Source organism: Choloepus didactylus, chromosome 18 (assembly GCF_015220235.1).
Source record: "Choloepus didactylus isolate mChoDid1 chromosome 18, mChoDid1.pri, whole genome shotgun sequence".
Classification (NCBI taxonomy): domain Eukaryota; kingdom Metazoa; phylum Chordata; class Mammalia; order Pilosa; family Megalonychidae; genus Choloepus; species Choloepus didactylus.
Window position 1 is genome coordinate 46393935 of NC_051324.1, and position 20084 is coordinate 46414018.

At 38.3% G+C, this 20084-nt stretch overlaps 1 protein-coding gene across 4 annotated transcripts in view; it reads left to right on the plus strand.

Annotated features, from left to right (window-relative positions):
* Window positions 1-20084, plus strand: part of ZNF652 (zinc finger protein 652) — a 101391-nt gene that overhangs the window by 71056 nt on the left and 10251 nt on the right. For 3 of the 4 annotated variants that reach the window (XM_037808187.1, XM_037808186.1, XM_037808184.1), the window contains 3 exons: window positions 12112-13270; window positions 15722-15869; window positions 19730-19845. In XM_037808187.1, the coding sequence (XP_037664115.1) occupies window positions 12368-13270; window positions 15722-15869; window positions 19730-19845 (1167 nt within the window). In that variant the 5' untranslated portion in view covers window positions 12112-12367. Of the gene's footprint in view, window positions 1-12111; window positions 13271-15721; window positions 15870-19729; window positions 19846-20084 lie in introns of those variants that run through there. The other variant, XM_037808185.1, reaches the window with a different exon arrangement.

The following is a 20084-nucleotide window of genomic DNA, read 5'->3' on the forward strand; positions in this document are numbered from 1 at the left end:
TGTATTTTGTGGCACCTTGATTGGGTGCATAGACATTTACGATTGTTATTTCTTCTTGCTGAATTGCCCCTTTTATTAGTATGTAGTGGCCTTCTTTGTCTCTCAAAACATCCCTGCATTTGAAGTCTATTTTATCTGAGATTAATATTGCTACACCTGCTTTCTTTTGGCTGTAGCTTGCATGAAATATTTTTTTCCATCCTTTCACTTTCAATTTCTTTGTGTCCCTGTGTCTAAGATGAGTCTCTTGTATGCAACATATTGATGGTTCATTTTTTTTGATCCATTCTGCGAATCTATATCTTTTAATTGGGGAGTTTAATCCATTTACATTCAACGTTAAAACCGTGAAGGCATTTCTTGAATCGGCCATCTTATCCTTTGGATTATGTTTGCCATGTTTTTCCCTCTCTCTATTAATATCCTTTATTGTACCCATATCGAATCTCTTTAGTACTGAACCTTTCTCCAAGTCTCTCTGTCCTGTCTTTGTTTCTCTGTCTGTAGGGCTCCCTTTATTATCTCCAGTAGGGCAGGTCTCTTGTTAGCAAATTCTCTCAGCATTTCTTTGTCTGTGAAAAATTTAAGCTCTCCCTCAAATTTGAAGGAGAGCTTTGCTGGATAAAGTATTCTTGGCTGGAAATTCCTCTCTCTCAGAATTTTAAATATATCGTGCCACTGCCTTCTCGCCTCCATGGTGGCTGCTGAGTAGTCACTACTTAGTCTTATGCTGTTTCCTTTGTATGTGGTGAATTGCTTTTCTCTTGCTGCTTTCAGAACTTGCTCCTTCTCTTCTATGTTTGACAGTGTGATCAGTATATGTCTCGGAGTGGGTTTTTTTGGATTTATTCTATTTGGAGTTCGCTGAGCATTTATGATTTGTGTATTTATGTTGTTTAGAAGATTTGGGAAGTTTTCCCCAACAATTTCTTTGAATACTCTTCCTAGACCTTTACCCTTTTCTTCCCCTTCTGGGACACCAATGAGTCTTATATTCGGACGTTTCATATTATCTATCATATCCCTGAGGTCCATTTCGAGTTTTTTCAATTTTTTTCCCCATTCTTTCTTTTATGCTTTCATTTTCCATTCTGTCATCTTCCAGGTCACTGATTCGTTGTTCAACTTCCTCTAGTCTTGTACTATGAGTGTCCAGAATCTTTTTAATTTGGTCAACAGTTTCTTTAATTTCCATAAGATCATCCATTTTTTTATTTAGTCTTGCAATGTCTTCTTTATGCTCTTCTAGGGTCTTCTTGATTTCCTTCATATCCCGTACTAGGGTCTCATTGTTCATCTTTAGTTCTTTGAGTAGCTGCTCTAGGTGTGTCTCTTCTGGTCTTTTGATTTGGGTGCTTGGGCTTGGGTTATCCATATCGTCTGGTTTTTTCATATGCTTTATAATTTTCTGTTGTTTTTGGCCTCGTGGCATTTGCTGACCTTGATAGGGTTCTTTTAGGGTTTGTAGACCAGTTGAAGTCCTTATCTCTAATTTATCAGATCTACAGCTTCGTGGAGTACACTTTCTCTAACTAACCAGCAGGTGGCGTCCACGAGCCACCTGTTCTCCACAAGCCAGATCTCCCCTGCTTAGCCTTTTTGGTGAGTGGGGGAGTGAGTCTTGTGGGGCCCAATTGGTGTCCCAAGCTTGCGTGTGTAGTTGGTGTTGCCTGCCCTGTATGTGGGGCGTGTTTCTGGGCAGTCGGGGAGGGGGCGTGGCCCTAACAATCAAATCTCCCTGGTGATCCTAGAGTTTTAAAGCTACTGCAATAGTCTAATCCTTCAGTTCAGTCCTGCCACAGTTTGTCTCTGCCACTGACCCACAAGTCTTTGGTATTGGCGTATGGCTCCTGAGACTTGCAAGTGGGCCCCTCTTCCAGGCTGTGCACCCCGGGTCCTCTGTTGAGGGATGACTGTGCTATGTCACAGGTGAGTGCCGTCCCCCCAGGGCAGTTCTGGGCTGCTGGGCTGTGTTGGGAGGCTCCCAGTCTGCTCAAATGATGGCTGAATGGGGCTCTGTTAATTCACACTGCTCCCCCTTCCCAGCTCTGGGACATTCAGCTGAGGTTGCAGGGAAGGCTAATGTCCACGCCCAGTTTTGTGGTGTGTGCCTGTTATTTGAAGCACTTCCGTCACACTGGGTTGTCTGGGGCAGCTCTGGGCTATGGGGCTGGCGATGGGCAGGAGTGTTTCCTGTCCACCAGGATGGTGGCTGTGAGCGGACACCCCCCTTTTCTTGGGAAGTTGTGTTGTTTAGTGAATTTTCTCAGCCACTGGATTATTGCCTTTTGTCTCAGAGCTCTCTTAGTTCTGCTCTTGACTTGACGTGCCCAAATTTCAATTCTTTGAAGCTTTCTGTATTGAGCTTCTTAGAGTAATTGTTTTAGAAAAAGCAAAAAGGATTTAAAAAAAAAAAAAAAACCGGCCCTCCTCAGAGATCTAATGGGTTATTGAAATGCTAATAGACAAACCAACCAGGGCCATTAAGGAAAGGTGCACAGGGCAGAGAGATCAGCCTTGCTTCGGGATTTGCATATGCGCCTCAAGGCCTGATCTCCGCCCTTCCCCTTTCTGTGTTCACCAGAACTCCAAAAATCCTCTGCTTTTACTTTGGAGCTTCTCGTGTTGTTTTCCTTCTATGCCCGTCTCCTCTCTGCTGGGCTGGCTGCTCTCAGAGTCTCTGGTGTCTGGCCTCAGTCTATCTATGGTTGGAGTTTGAATCAGTAGAATGAGTTTCCGATAAGAGCAGCCACTGCAATTCTCCCTTCTCCTTCCTGGAGCTGACAGCCCCTCCTCCCCCGGGACTGAGCCTGGCAGGGAGGGGCGCGGGTCCCCTGGCTGCAAAAACTTACAGATTTCGCTGATCTCAGCAGTTCCACGTTTTCATGAGTGTTGTATGAAGTATGCCCAAAGACAGATTGCTCTGTGGTGTCCAGTCCACGCAGTTCCTGGCTTTTTACCTACTTTCCTGGAGGAGTAACTAAAACATACAGCTCACCAGTCTGCCACCTTGCCCCGCCTCCCTGCTGATTCAGTTTTGAACAGAAAAGATCACAGTAATATATACAAAATTTCTTATCCTCCTTTAAAAAATTTTTCCTTTGTTTGAATTTTATTCTTCTCTCTGCAGGTGATGTTTGTGAATTGAATTGAATAATGGAAAAAAATTTCAAATATACACTGGGATCATATAGGTCCTGCAGTATAGCCTACTCAGTATTTGACTTCTTTGCCCCAAAGTGAGGGGGAGGGGGAGGAGTTATTGGTGAAAGTTAAGATTGACTAAGCTGACTGTGTGATCAGTGATGCACTTTAGTTTTTATTGTCTTACATGGAAACGTGGAGACTGTTGATGCTTAAAGGTAATTAGGTAGTACCTAGGAGGACTACCTCTCCTTTGTCCTCTTCCTTTAGCTGCACTTGCATATTATTCAGGAAGCACAATGGCAGTCTTATTTAAATGCATGTGTAAAAAAAATACAGTGAAATTTTATTTTTATAAAAGCTTTGTCAAAACTAAAGGTGACAGGCATTTCTCAATTCCACTTGTTACAGAGAATGGATTAGATGGACTGATTAAAAAATAATTGCTGTATTTATTTTTATTAGATGAGAATGTATTAAATTAGTTTGATTTCTAACTATATAAAATATAGACATCTGAGAACACTTTATTATACTTATCTAAATATGGCCCAGTGATATATGTCATTTGAGATTTTATTATAATATTGACTTTTGTAAAATGGTGTTGGTAACTATTACGCTCCAGGCCAATTTTGTGAACACCTTTGGAAATGAAGGACATTTATCAGTATCCTGTGATATCGAAACTTTCACAGTAAATTTTTACTATAAGTTCAGTTTTGTAACTTCTACTTTACACACCAAGTTTAAAGACCACAAAATTATTTAGGTTTTAACCATTTTGTTGCAAGAAAATTAACTGAAACATAAGTTAAAACTTTTAACTCCTTAGTGTGTTAGAAGTGGTTATTATGAAACACAAACTGCATGTGTATCAAATTGAAAATACTAATGTACTCATGTGAATTAATCTCACATGCAGGGCACTCAGAAGGGAAGTGTGAATTCCACATGCCAAGGATAAAATTTAGACCCTTGAATACTATTTTTTTTCTTTGTGTTGTATAGGTATTTATTTGTTCAAGGCCTGTGTAACACACAAAATTTCTTACCCTTCTTTAAAAATTTTTCCTTTGTTTAAATTATATTCTTCTGTCGGCAGGTGATGTTTGTGAATTGAACTGAATAATGGAACTAGGAATAATGGAATGCCAAGAACTAGGATAACAAACAAAATGCAAGTACAAACCTAATGCTGTTAACTGTTTAGCTCAATAGGAGACAGTGGGATGAACTGGGACTAAAGTTAGAAAACCAGAATTTCTTCACTTACCAGCAGTGACAATGGGGAAATTAGTAAACTGAGCCTCGGCTAGAAAATAGGAGCAGCAGCAGTCCATGTCTTTTGTTGTAGGGCAATAATGCTTAAACAAGTTTAGTAAAAATGTACTATGTGGTTTAACTCCCCATCTTTTCATACACTATTTCTTGTATGCAACATGCCTGCCTCACTTCTCCACCTGTCTGACTTCTGCTTGTCCTTCAAGACCAGCTCCAACTTCATCTCCTCTCTGAAACTTTTTCATTGACACCCTCATCACTTTTTCTACTGGCTAATCATTTCCTTCTTCACATTTGCCACTGTACATTATATGTACAGGTGAGTGTGTTTATTTAATAAATACTTACAATAGTGCTTACCATTGCTAAGTACAATTAAGCATGTTGTAAGTATTAACTCCTTTAATTTCTTTTTTTAAAATTAACTTTATTTATCAAATAAAAAACATATAATCATTTAATTGCAATAATAAGCCCATGAGGTGTAAGTACCATTATTATCACCATTTTGCAGATGCAGTAAATGAGGCATAGAGAGGTGAAGTAATTCTAGCCCAAGGTTATCCAGCTAGTAGGTGTCAGAGCCAGATTTTTAATGCAAGTAGTCTGTCTCATTAATCGTTATGCTATGCTGTCTTTAGTTATCGTACTTATAACACTGTATTGTGTACTTATAACACTGTTTTTATGTCTGTCTCCCCAGTTAGGCCTTTGAACACCTGATGGCTCCAGCTCCTACAATGTCTAACACATACTAGCCACTTAAATGTTTAACAAATGCATGATAAATGTGCTTTGTGTAAACTAAATCATCATAAAATGCAATTTTTTTTTTTTTTTATCATCACTCCCATATGCATTTCGTAGTTAAGAGAGTAGAATTTACCAAGTTTGTCAATTTTGAAGTTTGTTTTCTTGGCTCCCATTTTTTCTGGTTGGTAGACTAACTTTGGATTGCTAAAATTTAAGGGTTGGCAGTACCAAAAATTGGGTTAAAATTGAACCCTAGTTGTTGGTCTATTTAGTCACACATTCTTTGCCATAATATGGTCTGTTTTATATAAAAAACAAGATCAGAGGGGTCTAAATGACTGACTGTATTTTTTAAAATTGCACAGCAGTTTAATGCCTTGAATGGTTCACAACTCCAATGTACTCCATAAGGTTTATTGAAAGGTTTCCTATTGATGGAGGTTATTTTTAAGGACAAGACAGGACTTGGCAAGATTTCATTCATTTGAGACAAGTAGAACTTACTTTTTTAAGAAAAAATTAAAGTTTTTATTATGGACATGAGTTTAGATTCAATTTAATTACTAGATGGGGAAATTAAGTAATTATGTCCTATGAGGAGCACCATTTGCCTATTATAAAAGTTAAGAAATTGCAATTCAGATATTTGTTTTGTTTTAGTCAATATTGTTGTATCATAGGATTTAGTATAAAATGGTCTGTACTTGCATTTTGTTTATTATCCTGGTTCCTGGCAATATCTTACTTCTGTTTTTCTTCTACTTCAACTCTTCACTTATTTTAAATGTATTTCATCATGCTAAATTGTGTATGTTTCAAAAAATACTTAAATGTATGCCTGTAATTGTTTTGCTATTATATAATTTGACTTCTAAAACACAACTCTAATCATATTAGTTCTTTCCTATCAAATTAACTACAAATTCTTTAGCCAGGCTTTCAGTGTTGGCCACCTTTTTTATTGCATTATTTCATGTATCTTGCCACATCTCCCACAATTCCTGTATTCTAACAAAACTTAACAACTTGAACTGTTCCCTGTTCGGGAATATTCTCTACTATTACCCTATTCTGAGTTTTCTTCATGGAGAAATGTCCTTTTCTGCCTTCATTTTTGCTGATCTAAAAATCTCCTTCCCTTATAAGCTTTACTGAAATGTACTCTCCTTTATAAACTTTTTTCCAGTTCCCAATTAAATGTGATTTCTCTCACTTCTAAATTTTTGGATGACTTTATTCTTTTTTACCTCATAGTAAGCATATAGTGAATTATGCATATAGTAGATGTTAAATTATTATTCAACCATCCGAAAACTTTGAACATAGTTGCCAATTGACAAATGTGTCACTGACATACTTTCCTAATGAAAAGTGAATAGTCCTCTGAAAAAGTAGCAAAACTTTGAATAAAGTATCAGACCATCACTATCTCAGACATGCAAATATCTTCCTAGTGGATACTTTTTTTGGAAGAACCTTGCTGATACACATTTATGTTTCCCTCCTTGTTCCTTCGGTTTCTTAGTTGTTACAGTTTTGACCTGAACCTTGTAGACAGTATGCCTGAGAATCCTCTCCATTTAGCAAGACAAGGGTGTGGTGGTGCATGGATAGTTAGAGCTTTGGAAACATTTCAGTGGGATTGGCTATGAAGGTAGTGAAGAAAGCAGAGGTAGCAGATTGATAGGCTGTATAGTTTGCTCTTTTGCCTTGAAAAGACTAGTCATAAATAGAATATTTTTCAAGTATCCTGCCAGGAAGATATTTTAACAGAATAAAAATAATCAGCTGAAATTTCTCAAAAGTTAACTATTAAAACTTTTTAGGGAACAAAATTAATTATTTTCCTTTTAAAACTTTCCAATCTGTTAAGATAGAAGATTCCCTTATGAATTCAGCCCTTTGTCTTTCTGATATTTAACTTTTCACTTAATAATTCTACTGTCTGGCTTAAGACTGAAAAAATTAATGTGAGTGAGTAGTTTAGTTGACAGGTAACTCGCGGTTCTTTACATTGGCTAGGTTATGCTACAGTAGCCTACCACGCCCCAATCTAGGTGGCTTAAAATAATGAAGGATTTCTTTCTCACACTACATGGTCATAATAGATCAGTAGAGGGGCACTGCTTTTATCCTCACTCAGTGATCCAGGCAGATGCTCACCATGCTAAGAGAGAGAAAGAGGTCTGGAGGTCTCTCATTAGCAATTAAATAAGGTATCTCAGAAGTGACTCACATCACTTACCTTTACAACATGATGGCCAGAACTAGTTATGTGAACCCACTCAACTACAACAGGGCCAGGAAGTGTAGTACACCTGTGCCAGGAAGACAGAGAGCTGATAATAGTTGGTGAGCAGCATGGTCATCTTCCACAGACTGTCCTCTTGGTCATCAAGTAGTCAGTCTACTCTCTCTCTCACAGGTAAAATACACTCACTTCCGTCCCAAGGTAGAGAACCCCGAAGTCCTATCCAATCATGGCATCAAGACCAAAGTCCAGGATCTCTGAGTGGTGCAAGGGCATGATACTTGGTGGTCGTTCATGAGAATATGATGGATAGTAGTCTCTACATCAGGACAAGATGTTGCTCCTCTTGATCCAGAGACCTATGAAAGAAATTGAAATGTTTATGCTGCCCTCCCTGTACCCCTGCCTCCCATATGCATTATGATCATGACAGGATAGTAAAAATAAACACTCCCATTTGAAAGGGAAGGGAATAGGAGACATATAGCAGTCACTGGACTGCAGCAAATTCTGAATTCCCTCCGAGCAGTCATTGATAGGACATTTACCCCAGGGGTGTAGAATGTTCTTGAATGGATCCTGATTTTGCTCCTTAGGCATAGCTCTCATCTATTTTTCTGTGGTTTCTAGCTTCATCCTCCAGGTTATCTTCCTCCTCCTCCTACTCCTCTCTTCTTTCTTCTTCTTTCTTCCTTGGCCACAAGCAAAACAGACATTGGGGAAAATGCCCTCTTTGGGAGATAAACAGCTTTCTTAGCCTACTTCCTGCAGTAGATGGTTGGGAATCCAAAGGTTTTTTACAAAGTCGTGAGCAGTCACGGTCTCTTTTAGCCCAATTTGGTGTTTCTTTTGCCAGTGTAAACTCACTCAAAAACTTAGTTGGCTGTTTATTTGAATTCAGTCAATACCATGTGGATGTGTCCTATCCACATCCACAGTTCCTTTCTAACCATACTTCTTAGGTTTTCTCTGTAGCTATTCTTTATTGGTCCCAATGCATCTTCCTTAACTTGATTTTGAGTACAGGTATTTCTGTTCTAATGCCACTTATGCTTCTGATGCTTTCCCCAAAAAACTCACATTCTGCAAAATTGTACACTAAATGGGAAAAATAAGGTTGGGACAGTCGCTCAAAATCTGTGGAACACAGTAACCAGTGCACTAATATAAACAATAACAATTATAATAAAAACAGTAGTATATTAAATCACCCCTGGCATTTGCAGCCACCATCAGTCAATTGTGCCTTTATAGGTTAACCCCAAGGACTCTTGTTTCCTCCCCTGAGATATAATGTGGAAAGTGTAGTGGTTCCTGAAGCCAGGGAACCAGCCACTGCTAGCAAAGAAAGCATAAGATAAGAATTTAAAAAAATAATAATAAGAGGGGGAAAAAAAAAGGAAAGCACAGAATTAGGATGTTTACTTTTATCTTAAGGTCTTCACATACTGCTAAGGTTTTCTCTTTAATTGTGAGAAAGCTTGCTCCTGATCACTTAAAACACTAAGTTGCTGGTGAAAAATCACATATAAACCAACATGACTTCTGTGTTATACTGACATCATTCCCCTATTTATTATAGCATTTGCACTCATTCACATTAAGAAAATATGCATTGTAGCAAAAGACTGTGCTAAGAGTCTGCTTTAATGAAAGAGTTTCATCATTAGACTCTTTTTAGAAAAGTTATTTTACTGGGCACTACCTTAGTCAATTAACAGTTTCTCAGTGATTGTGAAAGCCAAATCATTGATTTGACCTTTGCCTAAAGGGTGAATTCTAATCAGTCTTTGTAGCTCAAAGACCTTCTCAGTTTTATCTTAAGTATTTCCTTCTTCTAAACCTACAAATCCCTGATGTTCTGGACTCCTTTTATTCCTGATTGTAAACTGAGCAATTCTTTTATAAATTCATCCTTTTTGTGTAGTAATTTTTTAAATACAGCCAGTAGTAAACATCACACTCTCTTAATAATACATGTTCCTGACCACAGACATAGGGGACTGGTGGTTTGATGGGTTGAGCCCTCTACCATAAGTTTTACCCTTGGGAAGACGGTTGCTGCAAAGGAGAGGCTAGGCCTCCCTATATTTGTGCCTAAGAGTCTCCTCCCGAATGCCTCTTTGTTGCTCAGATGTGGCCCTCTCTCTCTGGCTAAGCCAACTTGAAAGGTGAAATCACTGCCCTCCCCCCTACATGGGATCAGACACCCAGGGGAGTGAATCTCCCTGGCAACGTGGAATATGACTCCCGGGGAGGAATGTAGACCCGGCATCGTGGGACGGAGAACATCTTCTTGACCAAAAGGGGGATGTGAAAGGAAATGAAATAAGCTTCAGTGGCAGAGAGATTCCAAAACGAGCCGAGAGTTCACTCTGGTGGGCACTCTTACGCACACTTTAGACAACCCTTTTTAGGTTCTAAAGAATTGGGGTAGCTGGTGGTGGATACCTGAAACTATCAAACTACAACCCAGAACCCATGAATCTCGAAGACAGTTGTATAAAAATGTAGCTTATGAGGGGTGACAATGGGATTGGGAAAGCCATAAGGACCAAACACCACTTTGTCTAGTTTATGGATGGATGTGTAGAAAAGTAGGGGAAGGAAACAAACAGACAAAGGTACCCAGTGTTCTTTTTTACTTCAATTGCTCTTTTTCACTCTAATTATTATTCTTGTTATTTTTGTGTGTGTGCTAATGAAGGTGTCAGGGATTGATTTAGGTGATGAATGTACAACTATGTAATGGTACTGTAAACAATCGAAAGTACAATTTGTTTTGTATGACTGCGTGGTATGTGAATATATCTCAATAAAATGATGATTAAAAAAAAAAATAATACATGTTCCTACTTTTCCACCAGAGCTGCATACTCCTGAAGTAAATTATCTGCCTTCTGAGGTAATACAGGGATGGTTTCATAGAAATATGAAGATGGTGAGCTTTGGAGTCAGGCAGGCCTGGAGTCAAACACTGCCTTTGTCATTTAATAAATATGTGATTCTAGACAAGTTATTTAGACTCTCTGAGCCATGATTTCCTCTTTTATAAATACAAAAAAAAGTATAAATATATCTACTCAGATGTCAAGTAAAAAGTAGCCTTTATCACCATTCCTTTCTGAAATTTCACTAAAATGAAAGTAAAATAATTTTAAAAAAGGAAGAAGAAATTCACAAGGACAAATAAAATGAGAGAGAAGGCCATAAATAGCAGAGGAATGATAGAAATATTAGCTGGGAACTATACATAATCATAATGCATAGCATAAATATGGGATGAATGTATAGCATAAGCAGTAGATACTGATTTAACCAAAAAGTATGATACACTTATATGGCAGGATGAGGGAAGAGTTGGGAGCATTAAGGTAAGAAAACTATGGTGGAAGACAAGAAATATTATCTAAAATTGAAAAAAACAAGTCAATACATAGGAATATAATCATAATATGGAAGTAAATATCAGGAGGGAAACAGCAAAAATTGTTGGACTTGATTGCCTCTGGGATATGGACTCAGATGGGATAGAGTAGGGCAGGGGACTGCTGCTTTTTGTTACAAACCTAGTAGTAGATTTGACTTCTAAAACTATACTTTTTTTTTTATGATGATGACTTTGATAAAAAATGAATTTAAAGTCTACCCCCAAATTTTGTGGATATTAAATAGAGATGATGAACAATGAGTGTTTTTACAGTGCCATCATATAACAGACATTAAATATGTATTAGTTTCCTTCCCTTTGCCAGCTAGATAGTATATGTGTTTGCAGTAATGTTGAGATGACTCAGAGGTTCAGGGGCTGGCTAAATAGCCATGCAACATGTCACAAAGCAAATTATGTGCCCTTCTAATCTTGTTTTTTAATGGATGGTTTTATTTTTCTTGGAAACATATCAATCTGATGGTTACTGTTTCTTAGAATTTAGACTTCTTTGTAACTGGCACATGAAAAATCACCCAGTTATTGAGTGGATCTAGTGAGCATGCATAGAACAAATTTATACATACTTAGCAACTTAAAATTACTCATAACCTGAAAACAACAATATCTATAATTAGATTATAAATTCTTTAAGGATAGGGACATTTCTCTCTCTCATATAATTTATGACAATTAGCTGCTCAATTTCCCTGGTTCACAGTGCCTATCCCACCTTGTTCTGTGAGCCCTCACTGTGGTGGATGATGGTGATTGATATTGAAACGAAGATAAGCCCTTGTGCGTTTCATGCAGGATGCATGTCATATAACTAGACTGTAAATTCCTTGTGGACAATGACCATATATTTTGCCATATCAGTTTGTCCATAACATCCAGAATAATGAATGCTGTTCCATAGTAGAAATATTTATTTATTCGTCAAATATGTACTGAACACCTACCATGTGCATGGCACTATGCAAAGCTCTGAGGATACCTTGGTGAGCTGGACAGATATGTGGCTCTTGTCTTAGAATCTACATTTCTGTACAAATATAGAAAATAGTTGTTGAATTCATGTGATCCAGTAAAATAATGGCCCACACTGAACCATTTAAGCAGTATAAAGCATGGTGTATAAAGAGCTTAATAATTTTTAGCTATGTTTGTTGTATGATTTAAATGCATGCAATAAGAAGGAAATAGGAGTATCTGACTTTTTTTTCCCCCTCTTTGCTTTTCTTTGTAGATAATATGCTCCAAGTCATTGGCAGCTGTCTTCAAAAGAAAACTCTCTAATGCTCCGCTTTTCCATAATACCAAGCCTTTTTGACTTATGCTTTGGTGCTGCAACACTAGGAGAATTGCACACAGGTTCCAGGAATATCTTTTTTGCATTTGAGTGATTCTTTGTGGATGGAAAAAAATTTGAGTCTTAATAATTGGTCTGTTTTAAAGCTATTTCTCTGTAGTGTGAACTGCTTAATAAATTGGGCCATTTACCAATGAGCCACACAGCCAGTTCTTGTCAAGAGCTGGTTGAAAACTGTGCTGTGCATGTAGCAGGGATGGCACAAGAAGATAGCCATCATGGTCAAGTGCCATCTACTTTTTATCATGGTGCCAACCAAGAACTTGACCTGTCCACCAAAGTGTACAAGAGGGAATCAGGAAGTCCTTATTCTGTGTTAGTGGACACCAAGATGAGCAAACCGCATCTCCATGAAGCAGAGGAACAGCCATATTTCAGGGAGACAAGATCAGCATCCGACGTGCATGCTGTTAAAGAAGACCAGGAGAATTCTGATGACACAGAAGAGGAGGAGGAGGAGGAAGTCTCTTACAAAAGGGAGCAGATCATAGTGGAGGTAAACCTTAATAATCAAACGTTAAATGTATCTAAAGGGGAAAAGGGTGTCTCTTCTCAGTCCAAAGAGACTCCTGTTCTTAAGACAAGTAGCGAGGAGGAAGAGGAAGAGAGTGAGGAAGAGGCCACAGATGACAGCAACGACTATGGCGAGAATGAACGGCAGAAGAAAAAGGAGAAGATAGTGGAGAAAGTCAGCGTTGCACAAAGGAGAACGAGGAGAGCTGCCTCTGTTGCTGCAGCTACCACTTCCCCTACTCCCAGAGCTACAAGAGGTCGTAGGAAGAGTGTAGAGCCACCTAAGCGTAAGAAGCGGGCCACAAAGGAGCCCAAGGCACCAGTCCAGAAAGCTAAGTGTGAAGAGAAAGAGACTCTGACCTGTGAGAAGTGCCCCAGGGTGTTTAATACTCGCTGGTACCTGGAGAAGCACATGAACGTTACTCATAGGCGCATGCAGATTTGTGATAAGTGTGGCAAGAAGTTTGTCCTGGAAAGTGAGCTGTCCCTTCACCAGCAAACAGACTGTGAAAAAAATATTCAGGTAGGTCTCATCACCGAGAGGGCAAATTTTCCAGGATAGAACCTGGCTGTTCAGACTCATCTGGTATCTGCCCAAGAGAATGAATGCAGTAGAAGCTGAAGGGACAGATTTCACCAGTTTATTTTTATTAAAAGCTCCTGCTTTGATCTTTTCAAAACTGAGGCTTAACATTTTATTTCTAAAACATTAAATTTAACTGACGCTGGACTAGTGGGGACCCAGGTACATTGGAAGGGGATCTGTTATAGGTGATTGACCAGGAGGTAAAGTCAACACCAACTTGCACTGAGATTCACTGTTGTAGGACACGTAATATAGTCCATTCTGGCGTCTTCTCTGCCAAGGTGGGGGATGTGGAATAAGGGTCAGGAGTAGATAAAGGTCCCTTTTTAGGTTTAAGAGGGTGCCAGATTCTAGTGCATCTGTTGGGGACAAAAACCATAATGACTCAGATCGGTGGAAATGGAAGATCTCCAGGAGTGAGTTTGCTTTTACCAGTGGAGAGATGACAACACTAAATTTGTCAAGAGTTTGAGCCCATGGAAATACACAAACTTTAAACAGAGGCTGAGCTGGTTGAAAATGTTGCCCACCTGGCAGTAGGGTTACATAATACTACAGTACAGTATTGTTAAGAAAACAAAACAGGGAATTCAAACCAGGCTCGTGTCTTAAAAGGATTGTATTGCGATAGGCTAACTATATTGTGTTGAATGGATTGCAGCTATGTTGCATTTGTACATGTGAATGCCTATTAATAAATATTCATAGAAGGTAAGTTTATTTCTTCATAAAATATGTAAAATAGAAATATGTTGTTCTGTATTTAAGCTTAAGTTGTTTTAAAAGATGAAATTGATTTGATTTTTGAAAGTGCTGCTCAGATTGGTAGTCACCTTTAAGTTTTACTTTTCCTCTGTGCTTTTAATCAACAACCAAGATTGTTGTTTTACTTTAAAGAGATTTTTAAAAATATAAATTGCATTTGCTAAAAATTCACTGCTTTTTGATTCATCAGTTGCAACTTGCTCTCCGACACATTGGTTAAATAAAAGAAGACTGAGCTGTGGTGCTCATATCCTCCAATAATGACAGTGGCCTTGCTTGGTGAATTGGTTGCAACAGTTCAGGCCAAAGGGAGTGTGATACATTGCTGCACCCTAGGGGTCGAACTCAAGTTTTTGTAATGATTCATTGTTGAAAAGGCATTCCTGGTATTTTTTTTTAAAATAGCTTTTTGACTTTAATTTGTTTTATTAAGTTATAGTAAAGAAGATTTAATAAATCCTTTTTGTGACTTATCTCACTGTTCTTCACCATAATACATTTAAACTTGTGTTTAGACTTTGTGACTTCTGCTGAATGAACTTTATTCACGTTCTTAAAGAACATTGTGTTTTGTTCTTACCTATACACCCTAATAATCCTGGTAACGTGGTAACAGGTAAAAATTAAAACCCTACCCTACAGAAGGGTTTATAGGAGTAGTCCATCCTTTTCTTGAGCAAAATCCAACTAGAGTCTTAGCTTTTTAACTTCCCAGTTTCTTGTTTCCTAAAGTGACAATGATGGTCAAGGATCTTTATTTACAATGAATGCTAATTTGTTCCCTTAAGTATCCTGGAGTTTGATAATTACCAAAAACTTTCTGGTTTTGTTTTGCTTTATCCAGAAGTATTTTATTTTGATATAGTTTATACCAGATATTTCAGGCTATTAATAATTCATAAGACAAGGAACTAGGTAGGCAGTGGTGCATGTGTTTCCTATAGATGTATGTAAGACAGATCTGCAACTGTACTATAAGGGAAAAGGGAGAGTGATACTAATAGATAAGAGATTATGTTAAATTCTGCCAGGGGAAAAATGTTTAATAGAGTAAATTAGATTTGGGAAAATGGAGTGAAGTCTCAATTATTTGTGCTAACAGAGGCTCCACATGCATTCTCTAAGGTACAAAAACATTTGTATACCCCTACAGATCTATAACCCTTAATACGTTTTGTTATGTTTTGTTTTTATTTATGCTAATTTAAAATTAGTTTGTATTATCTGGGAAACACCTACTAACTACCTGGTGACCCATGAGTAGGAGGAAGCTACTCTAGCTAATTTATATACTAAAAAAAAAAAATTAAGATTCTTTTCATAGATTCAATTCTAATTTGATATTAGCAGCCAACCTTTGATGTTAGTGAAACTCTTCATTTTTTCTTGTCTTAGTTTTTGCTGTTGTTTTCATGCTCCCAAAGTGTCCCTAGAAGATGCATCTTGGAAAATAGAACCTATTGATGTTGGTGGTGGAATCTGGACTCTGTGGAGGGAAGAGCATTTGTCTGGGTTCTGGTTTTGTGCCATGAATCAGAGCACACCCATTTAATCTGCCATTGGGCAGATATGGCTATCTGCAAGCACCTCTAAATAAAAATTATTTCTGTCTTTCCTGCTCAGTGTGTTTCCTGTAACAAATCATTCAAGAAACTCTGGTCCCTTCACGAACATATCAAGATTGTCCATGGATATGCAGAAAAGAAATTTTCCTGTGAAATTTGTGAGAAGAAATTCTATACCATGGCTCATGTGCGGAAACACATGGTTGGTAAGTTTTTTCTGCTTTTCTCACGCCTATAATTTTCTCATGTTCTTTGGTATGCTTTTTTTTTTTAATTCAATTTTGAGATTTTTCACATACCATACAATCATCCAAAGTGCACAATCAGTTGCCCACAGTACTATCACACAGCTGTGCATCCATCACCACAATTAATTTCTTTTTGAATTTTTAGAACATTTTCATTACTCCAGAAAAGAAATAAAAACAAGAAAGAAAACTCAAATCCTTCCATACCCCTACCCACCATCCCCTCCATTATTGGTCATAGTATTGGTATAGTACATTTGTTACTGTTGATGAAAGAATGTTAAAATACTACTAACTGTAGTTCATAGTTTGCAATAGGTATATTTTTTCCCTATATACCCCTCTATTATTAGCTTCTAGTTATAGTGTCCTACATTTGTTCTAGTTCACGAAAGAGATTTCTAGTATTTGTACAGTTAATCACGGACATTGTCCACCAAAAATTCACTGTTTTATACATTTCCATATTTTAATCTCCTACTTTCCTTCTGGTGACATATGTGACTCTAAGCTTCCCCTTTCTACCACATTCACACAACATTCAGCACTGTTAGTTATTCTCACGATAACGTGCTACCGACAACTCTGTCCATTTTCAAACACTTAAGTTCAACCTAATTAAACATTCTGCTCATAATAAGCAATCGCTCCCCATTCTTTAGGCATGTTCTGTATCTTGGTAACCTATATTTCATGTCTGTGAGTTTACACATATCAGTGAGACTATACAATATTTTGTGTCTGACTTACTTCATTCAATATAGTGCCCTCAAGGTTTCTTCATCAACCTGTCTTTTTTTTTTTTAAGACAGTTTTGTTCACACACCATACATTCCATCCTAAGTAAACAATTGATGGTTCCCAGTATAATCACGTATTTATGCATTCACCACCATTACCACTATCTATATAAGGACATCTCCATTAACTCCACAAAGAAGGAACAAGAGTCGAAGGTATAAAGACAAAAGAAAAAGAAAGAAAAAAAAACTTAACAGCTAAAAAGCAACAAAAGGAAAGATGGAATTAAACTAAAGTACCATAAAAGACTCAGACATCACCACCAATGCCGAGAGTCCCATAACCCTTCCTTATATCCCCTCTTACAGGTATTTACCTTTGGTATACTGCCTTTGTTACATTGAAGGAAGCATAATACAGTGTTTCTGTTAACTATAGTCTCTAGTTTGCATTGATTGTATTTTTTTTTCCCAGTGCCACCCCATTTTTAACCCCTTGCAAAATTGTCATTCATTTGTTCTCCCTCATGTAAAAACATATCTGTATATTTTATCACAATTGTTGAGTACTCTAGGTTTCACTGAGTTATGCAGTCCCAGTCTTGATCTTTCCTCTTTCCTTCTGGTGTCCCACAAGCTCCTAACCTTCCTCTTTCAACCATACTCACAGTCATCTTTATCCAGTGTACTTCCATTGTTGTGCTACCATCACCCAAAATTGTGTTCCAAACCTCTCACTCCTGTCTGTTCCTATCTGTCTGTAGTGCCCCTTTAGTGTTTCCTGTAAAGTGGGTATCTTGTTCGCAAACTCTGTCATTGTTTGTCAGAGAATATTTTAAACTTTCCCTCATATTTGAAGCACAGTTTTGCCAGATATAGGATTCTTGGTTGGTGTTTTTTCTCTTTCAGTATCTTAAACATATCACACCACTTCCTTCTTGCCGCCATGGTTTCTACTGAGAAATTTGCACTTAATCTTATCAAGCTTCCTTTGTATGTGATGGATTGCTTTTCTCTTGCTGTTTTCAGGATCCTCTCTTTGTCTTTGATGTCTGATAATCAGATTATTAAGTGTCTTGGTGAAGGTCTTTTCAGATCTATTCTGTTTGGGGTACGCTGCGCTTCTTGTATCTGTAATTTTATGTCTTTCATAAGAGATGGGAAATTTTCATTGATTATTTCCTCTATTATTGCTTCTGCCCCTTTTCCCTTCTCTTCTCCTTCTGGGACACCCATGACATGTACATTCATGTGCTTCATGTTGTCATTCAATTCCCTGAGGTGTTGCTCATATTTTTCCATTCTTTTCCCTATTTGTTCTTTGTCTTTAGGATTTCAGGTGTCTTGTTCTCTAGTTCCTGATTGTTTTCTTCTGCCTCCTGAATCTGCTATTTTATGTCTCCATTGTGTTCTTCATCTCTTGTGTTGTGCCTTTTATTTCTGTATATTCTGCCAGTTGTTTTTTAAACTTTCAATTTCTGCCTTTGTTCGCTCAGTATTTTCTTTATATCCTTCATCTCTTTTGCCATATCTTCCCTGAACTCGTTTACTTCGTTTTTGAATGGATTTAGCATATTTATTTGAAAATCTTTAATTGATTGTTTAATTAAAATGAAACAATATCTCAGCTGTATCTCAGTTGAGGTGTAAGTTTGTTCCTTTGACTGGGCCATATCTTCGTTTTTCCTAGTGTTAATTTGTAGTTTTCTGTTGTCTAGGCATCTGGTTTCCTTGGTTACCCCAATCAGACTTTCCCAGACCAGAATGAGTTCAGGTCTCAGAATAGGGCTATATTCAGTGTCTAGTTTCCCTGAGGGTGTGTCTTAGAAGATTGACAGATTTTCCTGTGAGGCCTCTAGCCACCATGCTTTTCCTAACCTGCCCAGCAGGTGGCACCTGTCAGCCTGAAGCTCCTGACTGGTGTGAGGAGGTGTGATCCCTTTAGGTTGTTTCTGTTTTGACTGTTTTCCCCCAGGCCCTGGAGTCTGAATTCTGAAGGGAGGGCAGGCACTAGAGCTGGACCCCACCTACCTTCTCTTAGGGAAGATACACCCCCTAGGAAGTTATCTTCTGCATTTGAATTATTCCTTTGTCTTTCTAACTCGGTTAACTCCACTCGTCTGGGTCAGAGCACTGCGAACTGAAAATGGCTGAGACTTTCTCCACCGAGGCACTCAGGTTGAGATAGAGAAAAAGGGAAAGAAAGCCCCTTTTCAGAGCCAGTCCACGGCCCCGCATTTTTGCCCATTGGTCAGAGAAAGCACCTGGTCTTCTGGGCTCCCTTTCCTGGGTCAGAGACCTTGTCTTTCCAAGGTCAGTCGTCTCTAAAAGCCTCTGTATTTTTTTTTTAATTAAATTTTTTTTTTTTTCTGTCAGCCCCACCTCCTCTCCACTGGGAGCGACCTCAGGGTACTTTGCTGCTTGTTAGGGGTTTGACTATTTTGTAGCTTGTATTCAGCAGTCCACTTTTCTTAATTAAAACCCCAGTTGGAACTAGGTTGTGCTATATTTGCTCATTCCGGGAATGCTGCTTTCTCCCACAGCGAGGCCTTGCAGCTCAGCCTGCCATGGGGGGCGCAGGGGGGGGGTGCTTCCCGCACGGTTCCACAGTTTTTACTTACAGTTTTTATGTTGTGATCTCAGCCATTCCACCGAATCCATAATATGTGGACAGTCACAGTTGTTCCAGATTATTTACTACTTGTTCCTGGTTGTTTATTAGCCACTCCAGGAGATTAACTAAATTCCACACCTCTCTATCTGATATGCTTTTTATGCTTTGGATTTAGCAGGATGTGAGGAACTGCCTTATTTTAATCAGTTTTTTGACTTGTTGAAACTAAATGCAAGATGTCTTCAGTAAACATCCCCAAATTGGATGGGATAGCCTTCTATATCCAGATTTCTTTTCTTTTCAGCATTGTTTATTTTTCTCTTCAGAACATTAATACAAAAGCCTTGTAAATTAGAGTGTAGAAAATTAAAATGGTATAATAGCCTTACAGTCAGACATTTATCTGTTCCAGTTTGTGTTTTTTGGTGGACTTGTTTTGAGTATAAGTGCATTCTGTTTTGCAGCACACACAAAAGACATGCCTTTTACATGCGAAACCTGTGGAAAGTCATTCAAACGCAGTATGTCACTCAAGGTGCACTCCTTGCAGCATTCTGGAGAGAAGCCCTTCAGGTGTGAGGTAAGGAATGTGCTACCCCAGGCCCAGGCCTCGGGGCTAGTTTTTGTATTTTTGGTGAAGCAGTGAGAAGGAGGTGTACTTAGTACAGGCTGCATTTCCACAAAACCTTCAGACACCTGCTCTGGGCTTTGTGTGTTACTACACGGCTAGGTAGAGAAGTGCCACTTCTTAATGCACTGTTAACTCTTTTAGATTAGGTTAAATTTGGGAGTAACACATAATGAGTTATTTTTCTTTTT